General features: G+C 44.7%; 1 protein-coding gene across 4 annotated transcripts in view; it reads left to right on the top strand.

Moving 5' to 3' along the window:
* The window catches only part of LOC110498373 (rho guanine nucleotide exchange factor 10), an 80,514-nt gene that overhangs the window by 42,404 nt on the left and 16,461 nt on the right, over positions 1-21,649 (top strand). For 2 of the 4 annotated variants that reach the window (XR_016489025.1, XR_016489026.1), the window contains 11 exons: positions 1,420-1,565; positions 3,168-3,352; positions 5,259-5,313; positions 8,919-9,034; positions 9,842-9,969; positions 11,790-11,890; positions 12,423-12,544; positions 12,730-12,816; positions 13,609-13,838; positions 15,242-15,399; positions 21,040-21,182. Coding sequence is in view for 2 of the 4 variants with exons in the window: in XM_036954985.2 (XP_036810880.1) it covers positions 1,420-1,565; positions 3,168-3,352; positions 8,919-9,034; positions 9,842-9,969; positions 11,790-11,890; positions 12,423-12,544; positions 12,730-12,816; positions 13,609-13,838; positions 15,242-15,399; positions 21,040-21,182 (1,416 nt within the window). In the remaining 2 variants the exon portion in view is untranslated. Of the gene's footprint in view, positions 1-1,419; positions 1,566-3,167; positions 3,353-5,258; positions 5,314-8,918; positions 9,035-9,841; positions 9,970-11,789; positions 11,891-12,422; positions 12,545-12,729; positions 12,817-13,608; positions 13,839-15,241; positions 15,400-21,039; positions 21,183-21,649 lie in introns of those variants that run through there. The other 2 variants (XM_036954985.2, XM_036954986.2) reach the window with 1 other exon arrangement.

The following is a 21,649-nucleotide window of genomic DNA, read 5'->3' as shown; positions in this document are numbered from 1 at the left end:
TAGTTTGTCCACACACACCATTGATCTTCTTCAGACCATAGGGGCTCAGTGTTTGTCCTCTATAACTAGATGATATTTGAATGTTTAAACAGATTGTTTCTTCCATTGTGTGGGCATTGAGGCCTTGACTGTAGATGTTTCACATGATTCACTGAGAATCCATCTATCCACAAATCTGGCAATATACAGGAGATGGCTCTGAGCCTGATACGGAGGCATCAATATTCCCTACTGTCTAATTATTTGTCTGTTTATCTGCCCACAAGAGCAAACAACCGCCCCATGGAATCTACAGTATATTTTATGGATGTGTGCATGCTGCAAAGTGCCTTAAATGTAACTAAAAGCACACTGATCTGTAAACTGCATGTCCTTATACTAGTATGTGTATATTCTACACTAACTAAATGGTATCTTCATATTCATTTCACCCTTGACACGGACCAGACTAAAAAGCTACAGTAAGATCGGACAAACTGCTTCCATGCAATATCTACAGAATGTATTTATATATTTTGGGGAGTACCTTAAATGTACATTCAAATCAAATGTAGTTATATAGTCCTTCTTACATCAGCTGATATCGCAAAGTGCTGTACAGAAACTCAACCTAAAACAGCAAGCAATGCAGGTGTAGAAGCACGGTGGCTAGGAAAAACTCCCTAGAAAGGCCGAAACCTAGAGAGGAACCAGGCTATGAGGGGTGGCCCGTCCTTTTCTGGCTGTGCCGGGTGGAGGTTATAACAGAACATGGCCAAGATGTTCAAATGTTCATAAATGACCAGCATGGTCAAATAATAACAATCACAGTAGTTGTCGAGGGTGCAGCAAGTCAGCACCTCAGAAGTAACTGTCAGTTGGCTTTTCGTAGCCGATCATTAAGAGTATCTCTACCACTCCTGCTGTCTCTAGAGAGTTGAAAACAGCAGGTCTGGGACAGGTAGCACGTCCGGTGAACAGGTCAGGGTTCCATAGCCGCAGGCAGAACAGCTGAAACTGGAGCAGCAGCACGGCCAGGTGGACTGGGGACAGCAAGGAGTCATCATGCCAGGTAGTCCTGAGGCATGGTCCTAGGGCTCAGGTCCTCCGAGAGAGAGAAAGAAAGAGAGAATTAGAGAGAGCATACTTAAATTCACACAGGACACCTGATAAGACAGGAGAAGTACTCCAGATATAACAGACTGACCATAGCCCCCCGACACAGACTACTGCAGCATAAATACTGGAGGCTGAGACAGGAGGGGTCAGGAGACACTGTGGCCCCATCCGATGATACCCCCGGACAGGGCCAAACAGGAAGGATATAACCCCACCCACTTTGCCAAAGCACATTGATATAAATCATAAATGAACCTAGGGGAAGACCGTCAAGACCATATATTGTATCTAACCTCTTGGTCTCTCTCCCTTACCCATCAGCTTCTGAGTAATGGCAGCCGCTACCTGATTCGCTCTGATGACATAGTGGAGACGGTCTACAACGACCACGGAGAGGTGATCAAGACCAAGGAGCGACGCCTTTTCCTGCTCAACGACGTGCTCATGTGTGCCACGCCCAACGTCCGGTAAGACCCAAAGCACCAGCACCAGACACGGTACTCACCCTGGTCAGGGTTTCTACCCACAGTTGGAGGGAGCATCCTCTATGGGTATGATTCTGATCAGCTCCCAGTGGAGGAGCCTGTGTCCTGTAATTATACTGTACCTCACCACACTAGCTACTGGCCACTGGCTCTGACATGAGGATCTATACGCTTTATAAAGTAGTAGTAGTAGTAGTTTATTACATTTTTACAAGTAGGTCGTACTTGGAAGCTAAAAGCTGATTTGCAGTACACAGTACATACAGGTAAACAAATCTCAAGGTGCTTAAAAAGCAAAACAACATCAATAAAAATGAATGACATGAGCAACAAATGGAGTGACAGTCAATAAATAGCTTGAGCAGGGTGAGGTGCAGGTACAGGTGGTGAACAGTGGTAGCTGAGCAGTTTCTTTTCTCCCCATGCACTCACTCAGCATACAGAACACTCATAACTTTGGAGGAATGTTCTGGAGCAATGAATTCCTCACTGAAAGCTCGCCACCGTCGGCCCCCCGTTGGATCAAGGAGACAGTAGAAACATCCCAATATAGGCCGACGTAGTCAAATTAAAACGGCTAGCTAGCTAGCATTGTTAGCTAGCCATCTTGAAATGCTGTTTTGCCATTAATTCTTAGGCATCAAACTAAATGTAATCCAGAGTAAATCTATACTTGTTTGGCTATTCATAAACAAAAAGTGAAATCATTCATACAAAAAACATAATGATTCAATATTTACAAAATTTACAGGAGCTCTCTGCCCAGGCTGTCAAGTGCCAATAGGGCGACATGATAACTGTAGAGACAGTTATGCATGAAGTACAGTCTAAGTCTGACAATACAGTCATGCATGAAGTACAGTCTAAGTCTGACAATACAGTCATGCATGAAGTACAGTCTAAGTCTGACAATACAGTCATGCATGAAGTACAGTCTAAGTCTGACAATACAGTCATGCATGAAGTACAGTCTAAGTCTGACAATACAGTCATGCATGAAGTACAGTCTAAGTCTGACAATACAGTCATGCATGAAGTACAGTCTAAGTCTGACAATACAGTCATGCATGAAGTACAGTCTAAGTCTGACAATACAGTAATGCATGAAGTACAGTCTAAGTCTGACAATACAGTAATGCATGAAGTACAGTCTAAGTCTGACAATACAGTCATGCATGAAGTACAGTCTAAGTCTGACAATACAGTCATGCATGAAGTACAGTCTAAGTCATACAATACAGTCATGCATGAAGTACAGTCTAAGTCATACAATACAGTCATGCATGAAGTACAGTCTAAGTCATACAATACAGTCATGCATGAAGTACAGTCTAAGTCATACAATACAGTCATGCCATTTTCAAAAGAATTTGCCCCACTTTGATGTGGCATACCATATACAGTACATACCATAGCACATACCTTACGATGGTGAATCAGTTAACTTTCTGAACTTTTGTTTACAATCCCCTCTGTATCAGTGAGGAATACACTCGATAAATGTAATATTGGTTGAAGAAACCTTTATTGGTCCCTGTGAGGAAATGAATTAGTCCTCTGCCTGTCCTTCTCCTCTGTATCCAGGTGCAGTGTTGATGGCAGTGGTAGTGGCAACGCCGCCCTGGGTCAGAAGTTCCTGCTGAAGTGGAGTGTCCCTCTGAGCTTTGTGGACGTAGTAGAGTTTGGCTCCAGTGAAGACATGGGTGACAACAGCCGCTTCACCCCACAACCCCACTCTGGAGAGAAGGTGATCATCAATGCCAAACCAAGTACGTCCCAATGATTCGCAACCACAGAGATCTGTCACCTGCTTAGTATTGGAAAAAGAGTAAGATGTGGATAAGATGTAGTTTAGAGCCCCCCCAAAGGCACAAACCCTGATTTGTGACATTGTTTCATCATGACCCCACAATTAATCATAAATAGAAGAATGTGAGGCCTGTGGTCTACGACAGTGCATCCCAGTGCTAGGGGCGTCACTACAGACCCTGGTTCGATTCCGGGCTGTATCACAACCCATAGGGCAGCGCACAATTGGCCCAGCGTTGTCCGGGTTAGGGTTTGGCCGGGATAGGCCGGAGTTTGGCCGGGGTAGTCCGTCATTGTAAATAGGAATTTGTTCTTAACTGACCTGCCTAGTTAAATAAAGGTTCAATAAAAAAATAATGTAAATAAAGTAATAATGCAGGAGAAGACGAGACGAAGACGAGGGCCTGCAAACCGTGCCAATATATCCTCCAAACACCGGCTTCAAGGGCACTATCACTTTTATTCCACTGGTTATCAACATATTCAAATAATGATTGACATATTTTCATTAAAAATGTTATTTTGATTAATTTATTCATACTATTTCATCCTTCCACAAGATATGGTCCCGACACAAATCTAGGGTTGCTACCCAAGCCGGGTGGTCGTTCGTTCTATCGGTTTGGTTGCCAGAGACGCGACCCAGTCGTTCAGTCTTTTTGTTCTGTATCTATGGTCGTTCTTTATAAATGTTCCATTGCCATACTGGCTGGCAACCTTCTTATCCCTTGCTAGCTAGCCAGCCAACTACGGCTAACTTACTGTCACATCAAACAGTGCAGCCAGAATAACAACAGTAGCTGCATTTGCATTTGTTTAAGCTGATTTCCAGAGACATTCATTTGGATACATCCATAACAATGAGCTAATGAGGCACGATTTCACCTGGCATAGAAAATGTGCTCACCATTCAGGACACTGTTTGTTCAGAGGAGTTAGCCAACAACACAGCTACAGTAACACAATCACTTCAAACGGAACCTGGAAAGACAGCAAACTAGCTGCACTTCATTTTGTTTGACCTTTTTTCATTTGAAATTTCTTTGTATATATCCATAAAAATGATGCCAGCTGATTTATGATTTCGACTGGTTGAAAAAAGCTGCCTGCCTGTCTCGTCCCGACTCTCAACACGTTCATTACTATGGGACAGCTGGAGATCGAATATGAATATTGAAATAATGTTGCAAATGTCGGAGAGACAGACAACAATATTTATACAAATATCCGCAGTTGAAAAATAAAATGTTAGTCTGAAAGAAATGTGAGATAATGTCTAGATGCTTTTTATAGTGGAGATCAAGTTTATAAATTGCTTGGCTGGGCTGATGAGACAGTCAGTCAGATGGAACAGAGTAAATAAGCATTTTAACGTCATAGATTTAGCCAGTGGTAAATTGTGGAACAGACATTGGCTGGAATATGGTTTTAACCAATCAACATTCAGGATTAGACCCACCCGTTGTATACATTGAAATAATATGCATTACTCTGCACAGTGGCTGTACAATGCATATACAGTACAGTACAAGCAGCAATACCTTTTGCTGTGTGTAAAATCAAAACAATTTCCTCTTAGTGCTGATTAGGTTTCAACACCCCCCTCCCTGAAATATTAATGAGTTCTAGATGATTACTGTAATTATTTAGCAGACTGCCTGGCCAGTTCCCAGTGGGCTCAGATCAACACTACAGTACATGCACTACATGACTAACTGATGTTACTGTTGGATGAAACATGGGGGGGCTCTCCTTCTCAGATTATAGTGTTGCAGGACCACACTCAATAACAAGGAGTAAAAGTTGCTCATTAATTCATTTGACACACCAACAACAAATGTTTAGCCATCATTTTCTGTGTGCCAGGCTTTCCATCTCGAACCACTGAGAGACGTTTGAAAATTGTTCCAGAGAGACTGTGGTGAGTCTTTAAGCAGCCAGCTCCACTCTCTGCTGCAGTGTCACTGACTTCACTCTTTCCCCTGGCCTGCTCTGGCAGCTGCTCGTCATGGGCACTCCTTATTGGAAACCATGCTACCATCATAATCAGACTGTATGGTTTGTGATCATAACCAGGCAGTTGCTTTTTTTTAGTAAAGAACATTCACCCTGACTACAAACCAGGCGTCGGTAATGGGGAATGCAACGGTACATTAGTGTGCTTTTCATTTAGTTGGTGTTCAGGTGGTGACATGAGGACACCCACTGGGCAAGGCATGGTGGATGCTGTAATAGCTATGGAGTAACTATGTTGATATTTGATATTTTTTGCTAGAGGTTATGAACAGAGGTGACAGTCGTTTCCTGTGCATGGCAGGCTTTGACGTGGCAGGCTTTTTCCCTTACACCAAGCCCTCTGATGCAGGCTTCTGTTCGTCAGTCCCATCTGTGGTGCAAGTGTGATCTACTCCAGTCGTGTGTATATAAAGCCAGAGAAACTCATTCCATATATATACATACACTACCGTTCAAAAGTTTGGGGTCACTTAGACATTTCCTTGTTTTTGAAAGAAAAGCAAAAAAAAATTGTCCATTTAAGATAACATCAAATTGATCAGAAATACAGTGTAGACATTGTTAATGTTGTAAATTACTATTGTAGATGGAAATGGCAGATTTTTTTAATGGAATATCTACATAGGCGTATAGAGATCCATTATCAGCAACCATCACTCCTGTGTTCCAATGGCACGTTGTGGTAGCTAATCCAAGTTTATCATTTTAAAAGATGTGTGTGTGTGTGTGTGTGTGTATTTATTTGTATTACCGAGGGTATGGCCTACTGTACAGAGACGTTGAGCCTCTGATTACAAATGGCTTTATAGTGTAATAGCCATGCCTTTTGATCCACATGCTGAGAAGAGGATGACCGTCTAGCCTGTAAATGGATGTCGTTGTGCGTAAGCCTGTGTTATTTAAGAGTCCATTAGTGATCTACTGTACAGTACTACTCTCCATCCATATTGTTAAGGACCCGGAGTGACGTTGAACATATGGGCCATTTCTTGTTTTCCTCTCATCCTCTTACTCATTGAAATGCCAGGGGATAAGCAACCTTTCCTCTCTTCCCTCTCCTCCACTGCCCAACTGCCAACCCCCGTCCCCTCTCCTTCCCAAAGCCTCTTACCCACTCACCCACCCGTCAGCTCTCCATCTGCCCTCTATTCCCATCCACAGATGGCCTGATGGGGGCTAAAGACAGTCAACTAAAGCATCTGGACCCTGGGCTGACAGTCAGGCAGGCATATTCCTAGCCAGCTGTCTAGTCCTGAGCTAGGTTAGACCCCTATATATACATCCAGTAACCTATTGCTCTTGGGAGATCCATATGAACTGGACTGCAGTCTGGTTCAGCTCAGTAATGTTAGCTAATTAAATTGGGACATGGAGCTAGAATGGAAAACATTACATTAGGGTATGGTCATTTTTACCTGACAGAAATGGATCAGGCCATGTCACTCCCCCATATTTTGTCTATGACCCATATCATTTCTTCAATACTGATGACATTTTCCTCCTAGTCAGTCCTCTCTGTGTGTCTGTTCTGGCCAGGCATTTTAAGTGGGAAAAACCCTCGCTCAGCTTCTCTCCCTCCCTCCGTAGTCCAGTATGTTCTGTCAAAGCAACTGGTGACCTGCCTACTGGAGGCAATGAAAAGACAGTCCAGCGTATGATGTCACAGTTTCCTGTGCTCTGCTCTGGATGTCTGTTTGCTTGCCTCATGTCTGTTGTACTTAGCATAGCTAATTGGGACCACCAGAAGAGATGACTGCTCAACAGGTCAGGTTCAGCTTGTCCATGGCGCTCAGTCTCATTGTGGAATATTGTCATTGTTTGTCAGAACATATATCTATAGTCATAGAGATGAATGATGGCCTGCAGAATTACCATGGATGACAAGCTAATGAGCGTGACTGAAGCTTATTCAGTGATTCTGCCTTGACCGGGTTCCAACCACACAAAGACATCATAGGGCTCCTGAGTGGCACAGGGGTCTAAGGCACTGCATCTCAGTGCCAGAGGCATCACTACAGACCCTGGTTTGATCCCGGGCTGTATTACAACCGGTCGTGATCGGGAGTCCCATAGTGCGGCGTACAATTGGCCCAGCGTCGTCCGGGTTAGGGGAGGGTTTGGCCGGGGTAGGCCGTCATTGTAAAATAAGAATTCTTTCTTAACTGATTTGCCTAGTTAAATAAAATTAAAATTAAGACCAATGAGGCGGGAATATTTTAACTTCATTAGACAAGACAATTAGCTCAATAGAACATACATTTTTAACATGTTTCTGAAGCTAGGACAAATTGTTATTGTCAACCATAAACTTTTCAAATTGCTTTCAACCCAACACACTGTCTGTAACAGTAAAACTGTTCAATGATACTCTGTGACCTGGACATATTCAGAAGTGGAATGATATCTTGGTACATGATGAAGAGAACGTCTCTGAATTAGCTCCTGCATGTAAACAATCTGAAGTATCCTTTTCTGAATGACTCTTTCTGTCTCCAGTGTGACCACCACCTACGTGAAGTACTTAGTGCATGTCAAACGGGGTGGAAGTTTCTCTGAGTGTCCTCTCTCGGCAGCCCTGGGGAAGAATGGAGCGGTTGCCATGGTGCTGGAACACTACGGCAGTGTGAAGGGCCATTATAGACCCCACAGAAAGTAGACTGGCAAAACCAGAGGGAGCTCCAGGAATCCTGGCGCCAGAGATTCCCGTTCACATTACCCCCTCCCAGTTCCAATGTGCTGCCTAATGAGTGGTAGACCACGTTTAACTTGAAAAGTCATATGGTGAAATCATCTTTAAGAGCTTGCCTTCTTACTTGTTAGCTGACAGTACCATATGCTGCAAATCCTACCGTACGATGACTTGTTGGCAGGCATGTCTGAAAGATGAGGAGGGTCCTCTCTGTGCTGCAGGTTTAATTTGAGTTACAGCCTTGAGAGAAGGCTATGTGCTGGCAGAACCTACAGGGGGCCTCTCCTCTTTCTCTCCCTTTTTCTCTCTGAGGAGTCTGGCTCTCTGTCTGTGTCTCTTCCTGATATACAGGCTGAGCGCTGACAACAAAGCAGCCCATTGTCCCGAGCTGGACGCACAGAAACACAATAATCCCTTACTTCACTGGCCTGTTGGTTCGGTTAGGCAGGGCACATCTACAAAGAAACACACACGCTAGCGCAATAGAGGGAAGTTTAACACCAGGAAACTGCCGTTGGGTAACGGTACTCATTTCCAACGCGCACACACACACACACACACGGTTCAGAGCCATGCCAAGTTGGGAAACAGACTGACTTTGTCTGGCAGTGTGTCTTATTTTACCTCCTGCTTTCAATGCACAATAATTGCCTTTGAGATTTGTATGGCTCATATTGTTGGGTCAGTGGGTTCAGATGGGATATGGGCTCAGCTTTGTGAATCAGAACTTACTACTACTACCAACATTATTTGGTAATAATGTAGTTCTCAGTTGACAATGACATGATAGTTTATTGACTTGTCATTGTCTCTCCTCTCAGATAAGCTGTACATGGGTCCAGGCCAGCTGTACCAGGACCTGCAGAACCTCATCCACGACCTCAGCCTGGTCAACCAGATCTCCAGCATGATCGGAAGCCTCAAGGGAAACTACCAGGTGAGCCGCATATATAAATGTGTGTGTGTGTGTGGGTGGGGGGTGTGGGTGGGGGGGGGGCAGACAGTGCTGAGTCGTGCTGGGCTGTGAGACTCAACTAGCCAGTGTTAGTGATGTTTCTGTCTGAGAGTGGTGGGGGAGCAGAGAACAGGCCAGAGACACACAGAGAGACATGTTTCTGTCTGTCTGAAAGTGGTGGGGTGCAGAGAACAGGCCAGAGGCACACAGAGAGACATGTTTCTGTCTGTCTGAGTGGTGGGGGAGCAGAGAACAGGCCAGAGGCACACAGAGAGACATGTTTCTGTCTGAAAGTGGTGGGGGAGCAGAGAACAGGCCAGAGGCACACAGAGAGACATGTTTCTGTCTGTCTGAGAGTGGTGGGGTGCAGAGAATAGGCCAGAGGCACACAGAGAGACAAGTTTCTGTCTGTCTAAGAGTGGTGAGGGAGCAGAGAACAGGCCAGAGGCAAACAGAGAGAAATGTTTCTGTCTGTCTGAGAGTGGTGGGGAGCAGAGAACAGGCCAGAGGCACACAGAGAGACATGTTTCTGTCAGAGAGTGGTGGGGAGCAGAGAACAGGCCAGAGGCACACAGAGAGACGTGTGTCTCACACATACTCACACACGCTTTTGTGGTCAATTTGGAAGAGCTGGTGTGTGGAGTCAATCTCTGCTCGCCCAATGGCATGATTGAAGGCTGTTATAGATCTCGCTTGACATTATGGGGCTGTGGTTTAAGCAGTGTCTTGTGTTAATACTTTATGTCTCTCTCTGGCTCTTTCCCATCCCTCCATCCCTCTCTCCTCTAGAATGTTAACCCTGCGGTGGCCCATGATTGGGTGTCAGGTCTGCAGCGTCTCATCCTGAAGAAGGAGGAAGAGATCCGGGCTGCAGACCGCTGTAGGATCCAGCTGCAGCTGCCTGGCAAACCGGACAAGTCAGTGTCTTACACACCACACTGCTGTCTCTCTCTCACACATAGACCTCGCTCCCACCACACTGCTGTCTCTCTCACACATAGACCTCACTCCCACCACACTGCTGTCTCTCTCTCACACATAGACCTCACTCCCACCACACTGCTGTCTCTCTCACACATAGACCTCACTCCCACCACACTGCTGTCTCTCTCACACATAGACCTCACTCCCACCACACTGCTGTCTCTCTCTCACACATAGACCTCACTCCCACCACACTGCTGTCTCTCTCTCACACATAGACCTCACTCCCACCACACTGCTGTCTCTCTCTCACACATAGACCTCACTCCCACCACACTGCTGTCTCTCTCACACATAGACCTCACTCCCACCACACTGCTGTCTCTCTCACACACATAGACCTCACTCCCACCACACTGCTGTCTCTCTCTCACACATAGACCTCACTCCCACCACACTGCTGTCTCTCTCTCACACATAGACCTCACTCACACCACACTGCTGTCTCTCTCTCACACATAGACCTCACTCACACCACACTGCTGTCTCTCTCTCACACATAGACCTCACTCACACCACACTGCTGTCTCTCTCTCTCACACATAGACCTCACTGACACCACACTGCTGTCTCTCTCTCACACATAGACCTCACTCCCACCACACTGCTGTCTCTCTCTCTCACACATAGACCTCACTCCCACCACACTGCTGTCTCTCTCTCACACACTAGGTTAGGCCCCTATGTCCTCTCTCCCTCACTGTCTCCTCTCACCATTCAGGAATGAGCACAGTGTGTTACTGTCACGGTGGTAACAACTTTAACTTTGTCCTAGTCTGATCTCAGGGGTATGATTTAGTCTGTTAGAGCTCTGTGCTTTCTGCTGTGGAGCAGTGTGTTTATCTCCTCAGAGAAGACAGTGCAGCTGTTTCATCAACTCATTACTATAGGAGAGTACTCCCTCCCTGCACATGGTCCCTTCTGGACCTAACCAGCACCTTGTTTACTCACACTGACCCCTGAGACTGCAGGGCATCACGTTTAGAGATACAACTCTGCTGCTCTCATTCCTCTCTGATCGCCCACATCTAAAAACAACACTCCAGAGAGAGAGAGACAGATGGAGAGAGGGAGTGAACAGGAAGTTGCATGCCAGAGAGATCCTTCTGTGATGTGGTATTTATGTTGGCTGTTCTTAGCTGTTGTAATCATTGTTGTCTTGAAATATTCACAGCCCTGTCTGCTGTCAGAGAGCAGGATCACATGTCCCTTCAGCTCTTAAGTTCCTCTGACAGCACTGTGTTGTTCCTCTGTGTCATCTGGGGATGTGGGAGATATGTGGGCTGTATTCAAAATCAGGATCACTGAGCAGTTGCATAAATCTTTGAAAATAGTGCAGAAAAGTAGTGCACTGACTTAAAATCAGCATTTATTTACTCATGTTCATTCACTCCTACCATACCAACATGTTGGAATACACCACAGTGTTACATTTCAATGCACTGAGTGGGCTCTGAGCAACACACTGTATAATGGATCCTATCACTGTATCAACACATTCTCTCTCTCGCTCTCGCTCTCTCTTTATGCCTCCCCTCTCTCTCTCTCTCTATGCCTCCCCTCTCTCTCTCGCCCTCTCTCTCTGCCCATGCCCCCTCTCTCTCTCTCTCTATGCCCCCCCCTCCCTCTCTCTCTCTCTGCCCCTCCCTCTCTCTCTCTCTCTCTCTCTCTCTCTCTCTCTCTGCCCCCCCCCTCTCTCTCTCTCTCTCTCTGCCCCTCCCTCTCTCTCTCTCTCTCTCTCTCCTCTGGGCAGATCTGGCAGGCCCACATACTTCAGTGCAGTGTTCAATACGTTCTCTCCTGCCATCAAACAGTCATGGATCAGTAACCTGCAGATGGCCAAGCTTGCTCTGGGTATGTCTAACCTGGCCTCAGTCACAATCACAGACCCAATGCTCTGTCTGTGGACGTTGGATACCTTGTGTTCCTATTGCTTGTCTCCACTGTCTCTGTCACATTGCAGTTCCTACTGTCGTAGGTGTATGCAGAGGGACAGCCTCTCTGCCCTTTTTCCCCTTGGAAATGTTCAAACTGCCCCTGGCTTCGTGGCTCACTTCCATTGCATAGCAATGGCTATTTAAAAATCCATGTTTAGTGAGTGAATATCATTAGTTCAAATTCACTTTTCCAGTTCTGTGGTCCCCTCTGTAAAATGGATCATTAAATTATAAAGCCTGGATCTGGTGTATAGATTATAGAATCAGGTGTTCTGTAACATATTTGGAAAAATTTACCGGTTAGAATTTAGGATCGCTCCACACTGGACATAGTGTTCTTCTTTAAAAATGAAATGATGGTATGGACTTGTCACTCAAACTGTGTGTGTGTGGGTGTGTGTGGGTGTGTGTGGGTGTGTGTGGGTGTGTGTGTGTGTGTGTGTTAACAGAGGAGGACAACCTGCAGGGCTGGTTCTTTGCAGAGGATGATGGTAACCAGATCAAGAAGCAGAAACATCCTCTCCTGCTCAGGCAGATGCCTGTGGTCATGTCCAAACTACAGGAGTTCAAGGTGGGCCTCCGCTCCCCCACACGGCCTCCTTCTCTCTGAGCCGTGGGCAAAGTTAATGGCTCCATGTACCGAGTCCACATCCCATGGCTGCATGAATCATTTGTTACAATGCCATGTAGGAAATTACTACAAACTCCATACACATGTGATGTGAAAACTGTGTCTGTTCCCTCTGTCTGTGTCAGGTGGAGTGTGCGGTCCATAACCCCGAGCCCCACATCAACATAGAGAGCACAGCAGACACCCCTGCTCTGGGACACGGCTGTGTGTGGGTAAGGACACCTGGAGGTTTAATTTTCTAAAACATATACCTTTGTGCAGTATGGGACACCCATGTGCTTCATTGTATTTTACCTTTATTTAACTAGGCAAGTCAGTTAAGAAAAATTCTTATTTTCAATGACGGCCTAGGAACAGTGGGTTAACTGCCTTGTTCAGGGGCAGAACGACATATTTTTACCTTGTCAGCTCGGGGATTTGATCTTGAAACCTTTCGGTTACTAGTCCAACGCTCTAACCACTAGGCTACCCTGCCATATAACAATCGATACATACTGTCGCTTATGCGTCTAGCCAGAGCCAAGTGTTGAGAGTAGACATCTTACTCATCATCAGCTATAAAAAAGCTTTCTTCCACTCACACTGAGATTTATATGAATAATTGAACAGAGGCCCTTTCATTCATGAGCTGTAATTCTGAACCAGTGATATGTTTACTGTATGAATCAGTTTAGTGCCTCTTAGCTGTGTCTATTTACTTCAGACAGCGATAAAACATTCAAAATACTTTGACTCCCAATGTCCTCCAGTGATGGACTGTTCCCATTGTAAATGACTCACTGTTGGCCTGGATTGAGAGGGCCATTCTGTCCCTCTTTAAGCTCCTCCTGGTCAGTCAGCTGTGCGGCTTTCTGCTGGAGTGGTTAGAAGCATTGTAACAGTTGTTGTTGTGATTGTTGCTCTGTAAAAGGCTTTTATTTCCTAGCTAGGGCATGGAATCTTTCCTGGTCAGGTCATGTGGTAAGGAAAAACTCCTAAATGTTACTACTCCTATCCCTGTTCAGGTGGCGAGCTGCACCAACCAGATGGGTCAGATAGCCATCGTAGCCATGCAAAACTCCAGCCCCAAAGTGACAGAGTGCTTCAATGTTGAGTCACGGATCCTGTGTATGGCGTACGTACCCATGGAGCAGAGGACCAAGGAGAACGGGGAGGGGAACCCCGAAAATAATCACTCCTCAGCAGGGAAGACCAGTGATGCCCCCACGGTCTGTCTGGGCATGGAGGAGGGCAGGTATGTGTGGGTTTACATCCACAAGCCTAATTAACAAACTTACTGTAAGCCTACAACTGGTCTTCACCTCAACTGCAATACACAGGTATCAAAATAAATCAACTGATTTGATTGTATTATAATTTCCTCATGCGGTGCAATCGGAAAGTATTCAGACCTCTTGAATTTTTCCAAATGTTGTTACGTTACAGCCTTATTCTAAAATGGATAAAGTAAATGTTTTTCCTCAACAATCTACACAAAATAATACCCAATAATTTCAAAGCTAAAATTTTTTTTTAATGCAAATGTATAAAAATAAATAAAAAAACAGCTACCTTATTTACATAAGTATTCAGACCCTTTGCTATGAGACTCGTAATTGAGCTCAGGTGCATCCTGTTTCCATTGATCATCATTGAGATGTTTCTACAACTTAACTGGGGTCTACCTGTGGTAAATTCAATTGATTGGACATGATTTGGAAAGGCACACACCGGACTATATAAGGTCCCACAGTTGACAGTGCATGTCAGTGCAAAAACCAAGCCATGAGGTTGAAGGAATTGTCTGTAGTGCTCTGAGACAGGCTTGTATCGAGGCACAGATCTGGGAAGGGTACCAAAACATTTATGCTGCATTGAAGGTCCTCAAGAACACAGTGGCCTCCATCATTCTTAAAATGGAAGAAATCCTTCTTAGACCTGGCTGCCTGGTCAAACTGAGCAATCGGGGGAAAGGGCCTTGGTCAGGGAGGTGACCAAGTACCCGATGGTCACTCTGACAGAGCTCCAGAGTTCCTCTTTGGAGATGGGAGAACCTTCCAGAAGGACAACCATCTCTGCAGCACTCCACCAATCAGGCCTTTATGGTAGAGTGGCCAGACGGAAGCCACTCCTCAGTAAATGGCATGACAGCTCGCTTGGAGTTTGCCAAGAGGCACCTAAAGGTGGTCTGGTCTGATGAAACCAAGGTTGAACTCTTTGATCTGAATGCCAAGCGTCACACCTGGCAGCATCATGCTGTGTGAATGTTTTCAGCAGCAAGGACTGGGAGGCTAGTCAGGTTTGAGGGAAAGATGAACGGAGCAAAGTACAGAGAGATCGAAAATCTCTGGAGAGACCTGCGACCTGAGAGACCAGAAAACCAGAGACCAGAGAAACTCCCCAACCAACCTTACAACGCTTGAGAGGACCTACAGAGAAACTCCACAAATACAGGTGTGCCAAGCTTGTAGCGTCATACACAAGAAGACTCAAGGCTGTAATCGCTGCCAAAGGTACTTCAACAATGTACTGATTAAAGCGTCTGAATACTTTTCTAAACATTTCTAAAAACAATTTAATCCATTTTAGAATAAGGCTGTAACGTAAAAAGAGAACATGATCATATTTAATTTTCCTGTCGCTTGTCTTCCTCTGTAGCATCATAGTCTATAAGAGCAGCCAGAGATCCAAGAAGGTCCGTCTACAACATTTCTTCACCCCAGACAAGTCTACCGTGACCAGCCTGGTACACAAGAAGCAGTGTTTATACACTGGCCTAGTGAACGGCTCAGTCACCATCTACTCCAGAGCACAAGGTGAGGCCTGTTCTGAAGACTGTCTGTCTGTCTCAACAGTTTATTTTTGTTACGTTAAATTTAAATAGGTATACTATACAATGGTACTAGCTAAATTGGCTTAACTGAACACAAAATCTGAATTTATTTGAATTAATAGGTGCGTTTGTTTTATATCCAGGTAGGCGTTCTGTGTTTATTTGAAATGGTCAGAAAAAGAGAACTTTTGCTTGCTACTGTGCATTCAGTCCAACCAATAAACTTGAAAAGAGGAACAGATTCAGCCATTCAGCCTCTCCTGACCTTTTCTCAGTTGAGGGGAAATGGTGTGTTATTAGGTTGCTGGGCAGACAGAGAGGCTGTTAAGTGTGTGTGTTGACCCAGTCCCTGTGGCTTCCAGGTTGAATCACCAGTGTGTCCAGTGTATTAACTCTGCTCCAAGGCCTGGGCCTCCCTCTCTCTCTGAGGCTGGCTGGCTGTACGAGGTCTCACAACGGTCTGTTGCCATTGAGCCTGGCCTGGTTGCCTGGGAGATGTCGCTAATCTACTAGTTAGTGCTGACCTATTTAATATCCTAACAGAGCTAGCACACTGTCAGACACACAGTACTAGCTCTCTCCCCTGCTCTTTCGTTCCCTTTCTCTCTCTCTGCCAGTGCTTGTCTGAGTCTCTTTCTCTCTCATAGTATGAAAACACTTGTTTTTGAAGGAGTAAAGTGCATTTAGTGACCGCAACATGACCACATTTAAGACATGATGGTGAGAGGCTACCATTGCCAAGAGCTAGCTATGTTGTTAATTAATTACACCATCTGCATCGGTATGACACGCAGCTTTCCGAGTCTCATCATGACTCATCGCTCTAGGAAAGTTATTGATGTTTTAAAACCAGAATCAGAGAAAAAATTAGGATACACTGTAGTTATCCATTTTCTCAGTGCCTTGAAGATCTGTCTGTCTCCATGTTGGTGTTGGTGCCTGCTCGGCATCACACTGGTTCTCTGTGGTCCCAGTTGGTCATTTCCAGCTGTTCAGTTCAGAGATAATTAAATGCCTGGTGGTTTTATTCTTACATTTCCCAGCTAAGTCACCATCAGAGTATTAATTTACATATCTGGATGTTTTAAGATGGAAAAGTGTAGAAAATCCCTGTTCCAAATCCAGGTTGAGGTAATCTGCATTCCGTCCAACAACCGTGCAGGCAGTATCATATCATGCTCTGTGAGAGAGGGGTAGAGGATAGAGGGATAGAAGATATACCTGTATCTGCTAGACGGAAAAGTAAGAAGGGAAAGTATTCTCCTGATCCTCAGCCAGCTCAGTAAAGCCTGGAAGGGGATGTTGCAATGCTATCTGTCTCTGTTTAACAGAATGGCACTGTTTTCATGTAACTTCTTTACGCTAAACATCAGATGCTGATTCCTTTGTTCTCCATGCAGCAGATTATTGTGCAATTCAATGGACTTGTCGGGATATATCAGGAATATTGCCTTTGGTTTGACTGAATGGATAGTCCGAGTTGGTGACAGCCCTGTCCTCAGCTATTTTTAGTCTCCCTTAATGCTGTCGCTGAGAGAAGAGATGGAGATACACTGTAGTTATGAATGCCCATTTTAAAGTGTTATTTCATTTGCATACTTGTTCTTCTACATGAGTGACAGAAAAGTGTTTGTGTCCCAGCTCAAGCTTGAAATGATGAATCATCCTAGCTTCAGTGGTGAAACCTGTGCATCTACGTCCTAGCTATTGCTCTTCCAGTGCTTTTGTCAGATTGAGTGGGCTCACAGACGCTATAAGCATTTACACTGAGTGTAAAAAACATTAGGAACACTTTCCTAATATTTAGTTGCACCCCCTTTTGTCCTCAGAACAGCCTCAATTTGTCAGGGCATGGACTCTACAGGGTGTTGAAAGCGTTCCACAGGGATGCTGCCCCATGTTGATTCCAATGCTTCCCACAGTTGTGTCATGTTGGCTGGATGTCCTTTGGGTGGTGGACCATGGTGAACACTGCATTGCAGTTCTTGACACACTCAAACCTGGGCGCCAGGCACCTACCCCGTTCAAAGGCTCTTAAATCTTTTGTCTTGCCTATTCACCCTCTGAATGGCACACATACACAATCAATGTCTCAAATGTCTCACTGGTTTAAAAATCATTCTTTAACCTGTCTCCTCCCCTTCATCTACACTGATTTGAAGTGGATTTAACAGGTGACATCACCTGGATTTACCTGGTCAGTCTATGTCATGGAATATTTGTTCCTAAGGTTTTGTACACTGTGTATATTAGGATCCCATTTCCATTTGAAAAGAACAGCAGCAGAGCAGAACCAGAAGAAGAAGAAGAAGAACCAGAAGTAACCCCCGAGTATAAGCCTACATATAAAACTGTCATTTCAGTCATGAAATGTGTTTTGAAAAATAAATCCTTTCACATTGATAATGCCATCATCATTAGGTCAGTGGAAAGACATAGTAATACAGCAAAATGACACCGCATGGTCGAGTTACAAAGCTGCAGACTCATATAGTACAGATGAAGTCGAAGTTTACATACACTTAGGTTGGAGTCATTAAAACTTGTTTTTCAACCACTCCACACATTTCTTGTTATTAACTATAGTTTTGGCAAGTCGGTTAGGACATCTACTTGGTGCATGACACAAGTCATTTTTCCAACAATTGTTTACAGACAGATTATTTCACTTATAATTCACTGTATCACAATTCCAGTGGGTCAGATGTTTACATACATTAAGTTGACTGTGCCTTTAAACAGCTTGGAAAATTCACAAAAATTACGTCATGATTAAGGCCTACCTTCAAACTCAGTGCCTCTTCGCTTGACATCATGGGAAAATCTAAAGAAATCAGCCAGAAATCAGCCAGAACCAGAAATCAGTGAAATGTCCTCTGGTCTGATGAAACAAAAATAGAACTGTTTGGCCATAATGACCATCGTTTTGTTTGGAGGAAAAAGGGGGAGGCTTCCAAGCTGAAGAACACCATCCCAACCGTGAAGAGCAGGGGTGGCAGCATCATGTTGTGGGGATGCTTTGCTGCAGGAGGGACTGGTGCACTTCACAAAATAGATGGCATCATGAGGTAGGAATATTATGTGGATGTATTGAAGCAACATCTCAAGACATCAGTCAGGAAGTTAAAGCTTGGTTCGCAAATGGGTCTTCCAAATGGACAATGACCCCAAGCATACTTCCAAAGTTGTGGCAAAATGGCTTAAGGACAACAAAGTCAAGGTATTGAAGTGGCCATCACAAAGCCCTGACCTCAATCCTATAGAAAATTTGCTGGCAGAACTGAAAAAGTGTGTGCGAGCAAGGAGGCCTACAAACCTGACTCAGTTACACCAGCTCTGTCAGGAGGAATGGGCCAAAATTCACCCAACTTATTGTGGGAAGCTTGTGGAAGGCTACCTGAAACATTTGACCCAAGTTAAACAATTTAAAGGCAATGCTACCAAATACTAATTGAGTGTATGTAAACTTCTGACCCACTGGGAATGTGATGAAAGAAATAAAAGCCTAAATAAATCATTATTCTGACATTTCACATTCTTAAAATAAAGTGGTGATCCTAACTGACCTAAGACAGGGAATTTGTACTAGGATTAAATGTCAGGAATTGTGAAAAACTTAGTTGAAATGTACTTGGCTAAGGTGTATGTAAACTTCCGACTTCAACTGTATATGGCACTATCTGTATTGCCACAGTTCCACAGCTTGAGTTCCACATGTTTAGCCCTGCTGGGACTGTACCCTGCCTGCCTGTGGCAGAGTGATTGTGGTAGGTGTTGTCACACTGCAGTAGGCACAGCCCTATCTGAACCCCCAGCCAGCCCTATTCTGCAGTAGGCACAGCCCTATCTGAACCCCCAGCCAGCCCTATTCTGCACACTTGTTCTTCTCATTGTATATGTGTGTGAAGGGCTCAGCATAGACTGCACTGCATGCCACCACCATCCAGTCAGGGAATAAGGACATGGCATGAAACATCTTTGCCTACTGTATATTATGTTGACATTGTTGTTATCATAGTGCAAGGTTTCATGTTATCATAGTGCGAGGTTTCATGTTATCGTAGTGCGAGGTTTCGTGTTACCGTGGTGCGAGGTTTCGTGTTACCGTGGTGCGAGGTTTCATGTTACCGTGGTGCGAGGTTTCGTGTTACCGTGGTGCGAGGTTTCGTGTTACCGTGGTGCGAGGTTTCATGCCTTAAACTCTTTGTCTTTTTGTTATCTTTTTGGCAGCATGTCTTTCAGTATGGGATGTGTGTGTGTGTGTGTGTGTGTGTGTGTGTGTGTGTGTGTGTGTGTGTATATATATTCTGACACACACACATACTGCAGTCTGATTGGATGTTCCTAAGAAGTCATATTGACATAATGGAATGTGAAAGAATTGGTTTTGTTGACACGCTGCAGCCGAGGAGAGGAAGATTACGTAAGGCTGACTGGGAGGGAGAAGGATGTTTAAACACATGCAGTTTCAGTCCTGTACACTTTAGCATTTCTCTCTCAATTGCTCTGTCCTCGTGCACGCGCACACACACACACACACACACACACACACACACACACACACACACACACACACACACACACACACACACACACACACAGGGATTATTACACAAAGTAGTATCTTTAATCCACCCTAGCCCCTTACTTCCCTCTTTAATCCACCCTAGCCCCTTACTTCCCTAGTAATTACTATACCCCAGAATGAGTCTCCCCACTCCTCCCTGTATGGCTCCGCACCTTTCAATAGCTGCCTTTGTCAGTTCCCTTAAACAAACACAATTGGTGAGTCCTCTGATGTTTCCTGTAGTAGATTGGCTCTGGAGGAAATTAACTCCTTATTTAGAGTACTTCAGAGCTCCTTGAATATGGTTTAAGGATTTAATCCTACAATTTCTCTCTACACTTTTGTGTTTGTAACAGTATAGCTTCTGTCCCTCGCCTCGAACCAGGGACCCTCTGCACACATCTACAACTGCCTCCCACAAAGCATCGTTACCCATCGCTCCACAAAAGCCGCCTCCCTTGCAGAGCAAGGGGAACAACTACTTCAAGGTCCCAGAGCGAGTGACGTCACCGATTGAAACGCTATTAGCACGCACCCCGCTAACTAGCTAGCCATTTCACATCGGTTACATGTTCTTGATCTGTTGCAATCGGGTTCTAAACTTAGGGAGAAAGATGAACGTTGCAGAGAAATGTGTTGGCTGTATTTATAATGTACCCAGTGTGGGTTGTTCAGTTCCCAGTGTTGGGTTTTCAGAGGTGTCTCCTGGGCTCTGTAGCAGTAAGCAGGCAGCAGTATGTAGGAGGTGTGTGGGTTGGCTCTACAGACGACTAACGACTCTCAGTCCATCTATATTAATTGTGAAACCTGTGAAATCATCAATGGTCTCTCCAGCATTATTATGAGGATCAGAAATGCAGAGGACATTTTAGAGGGGTTTTCTGCAGCTAATGCATGCATAATCTGAATGACCATATCTAACAAATACATTAATATTCTTGCATAGTGATAGTTGATTCACTTTAGTTTTTGGTTCTTCCAGATTCGTAGTGATCTGCCACTGTATAGCGCTTGTAGTAGATGTGTATGAAATGTATGCGTATGCTTGTGTTTCAGATGGCTCGTGGAATCCAGACTCTCCTAAGGTGCTGAAGCTGGGGGTTCTGCCAGTGAAGGCCATACTAGCTGTGGAGGAACATGTCTGGGCTTCCTCTGGAGGACAAGTCTTCATCATCAGCACTACCACACACACTGTGGAGGTATCTAACCCATCTCTAGCTCATCTCTTTATCCCACTGGATCCCTGCCCCCCTCTTTGTCTCATAACCTTTGATCTGGAAGATGGGTCCCATGAATATATATATACACACACACACACACACACACACGTCAGAGGTACTGTATCTTTCCCATCTATAATATCTTATAAATGGCCAATTTCACAGTCAAACGGATTTAGCTGATTCGATCACTCATCTATAGAATTTGTTGGTTTTTCCCCTGCACGCTTGCGTTCAGTTTGTTCTGTTTCCCAAATATGTCTGTTACATAGGCAAGGAGACACTTGTTTTTCATTACACAGAAAGTCAACCAAGTCAGTTTTTTTTTTTACATCCATTGGGAATGACAACAATTCCTCTCTCAATTTGAATAATCTTTCCGACACTCCCCTCTAACCACCAAGCCTCGGTGTGAAATAGAACATTGTCATGCTCTGATCCCATAT

The sequence above is a fragment of the Oncorhynchus mykiss genome, chromosome 19, assembly GCF_057628025.1.
Source record: "Oncorhynchus mykiss isolate SJ-2025 chromosome 19, ASM5762802v1, whole genome shotgun sequence".
Classification (NCBI taxonomy): Eukaryota; Metazoa; Chordata; class Actinopteri; order Salmoniformes; family Salmonidae; genus Oncorhynchus; species Oncorhynchus mykiss.
The sequence above is the reverse complement of the archived record's forward strand: the minus strand, read 5'-3'. Positions and strand labels throughout refer to the sequence as shown.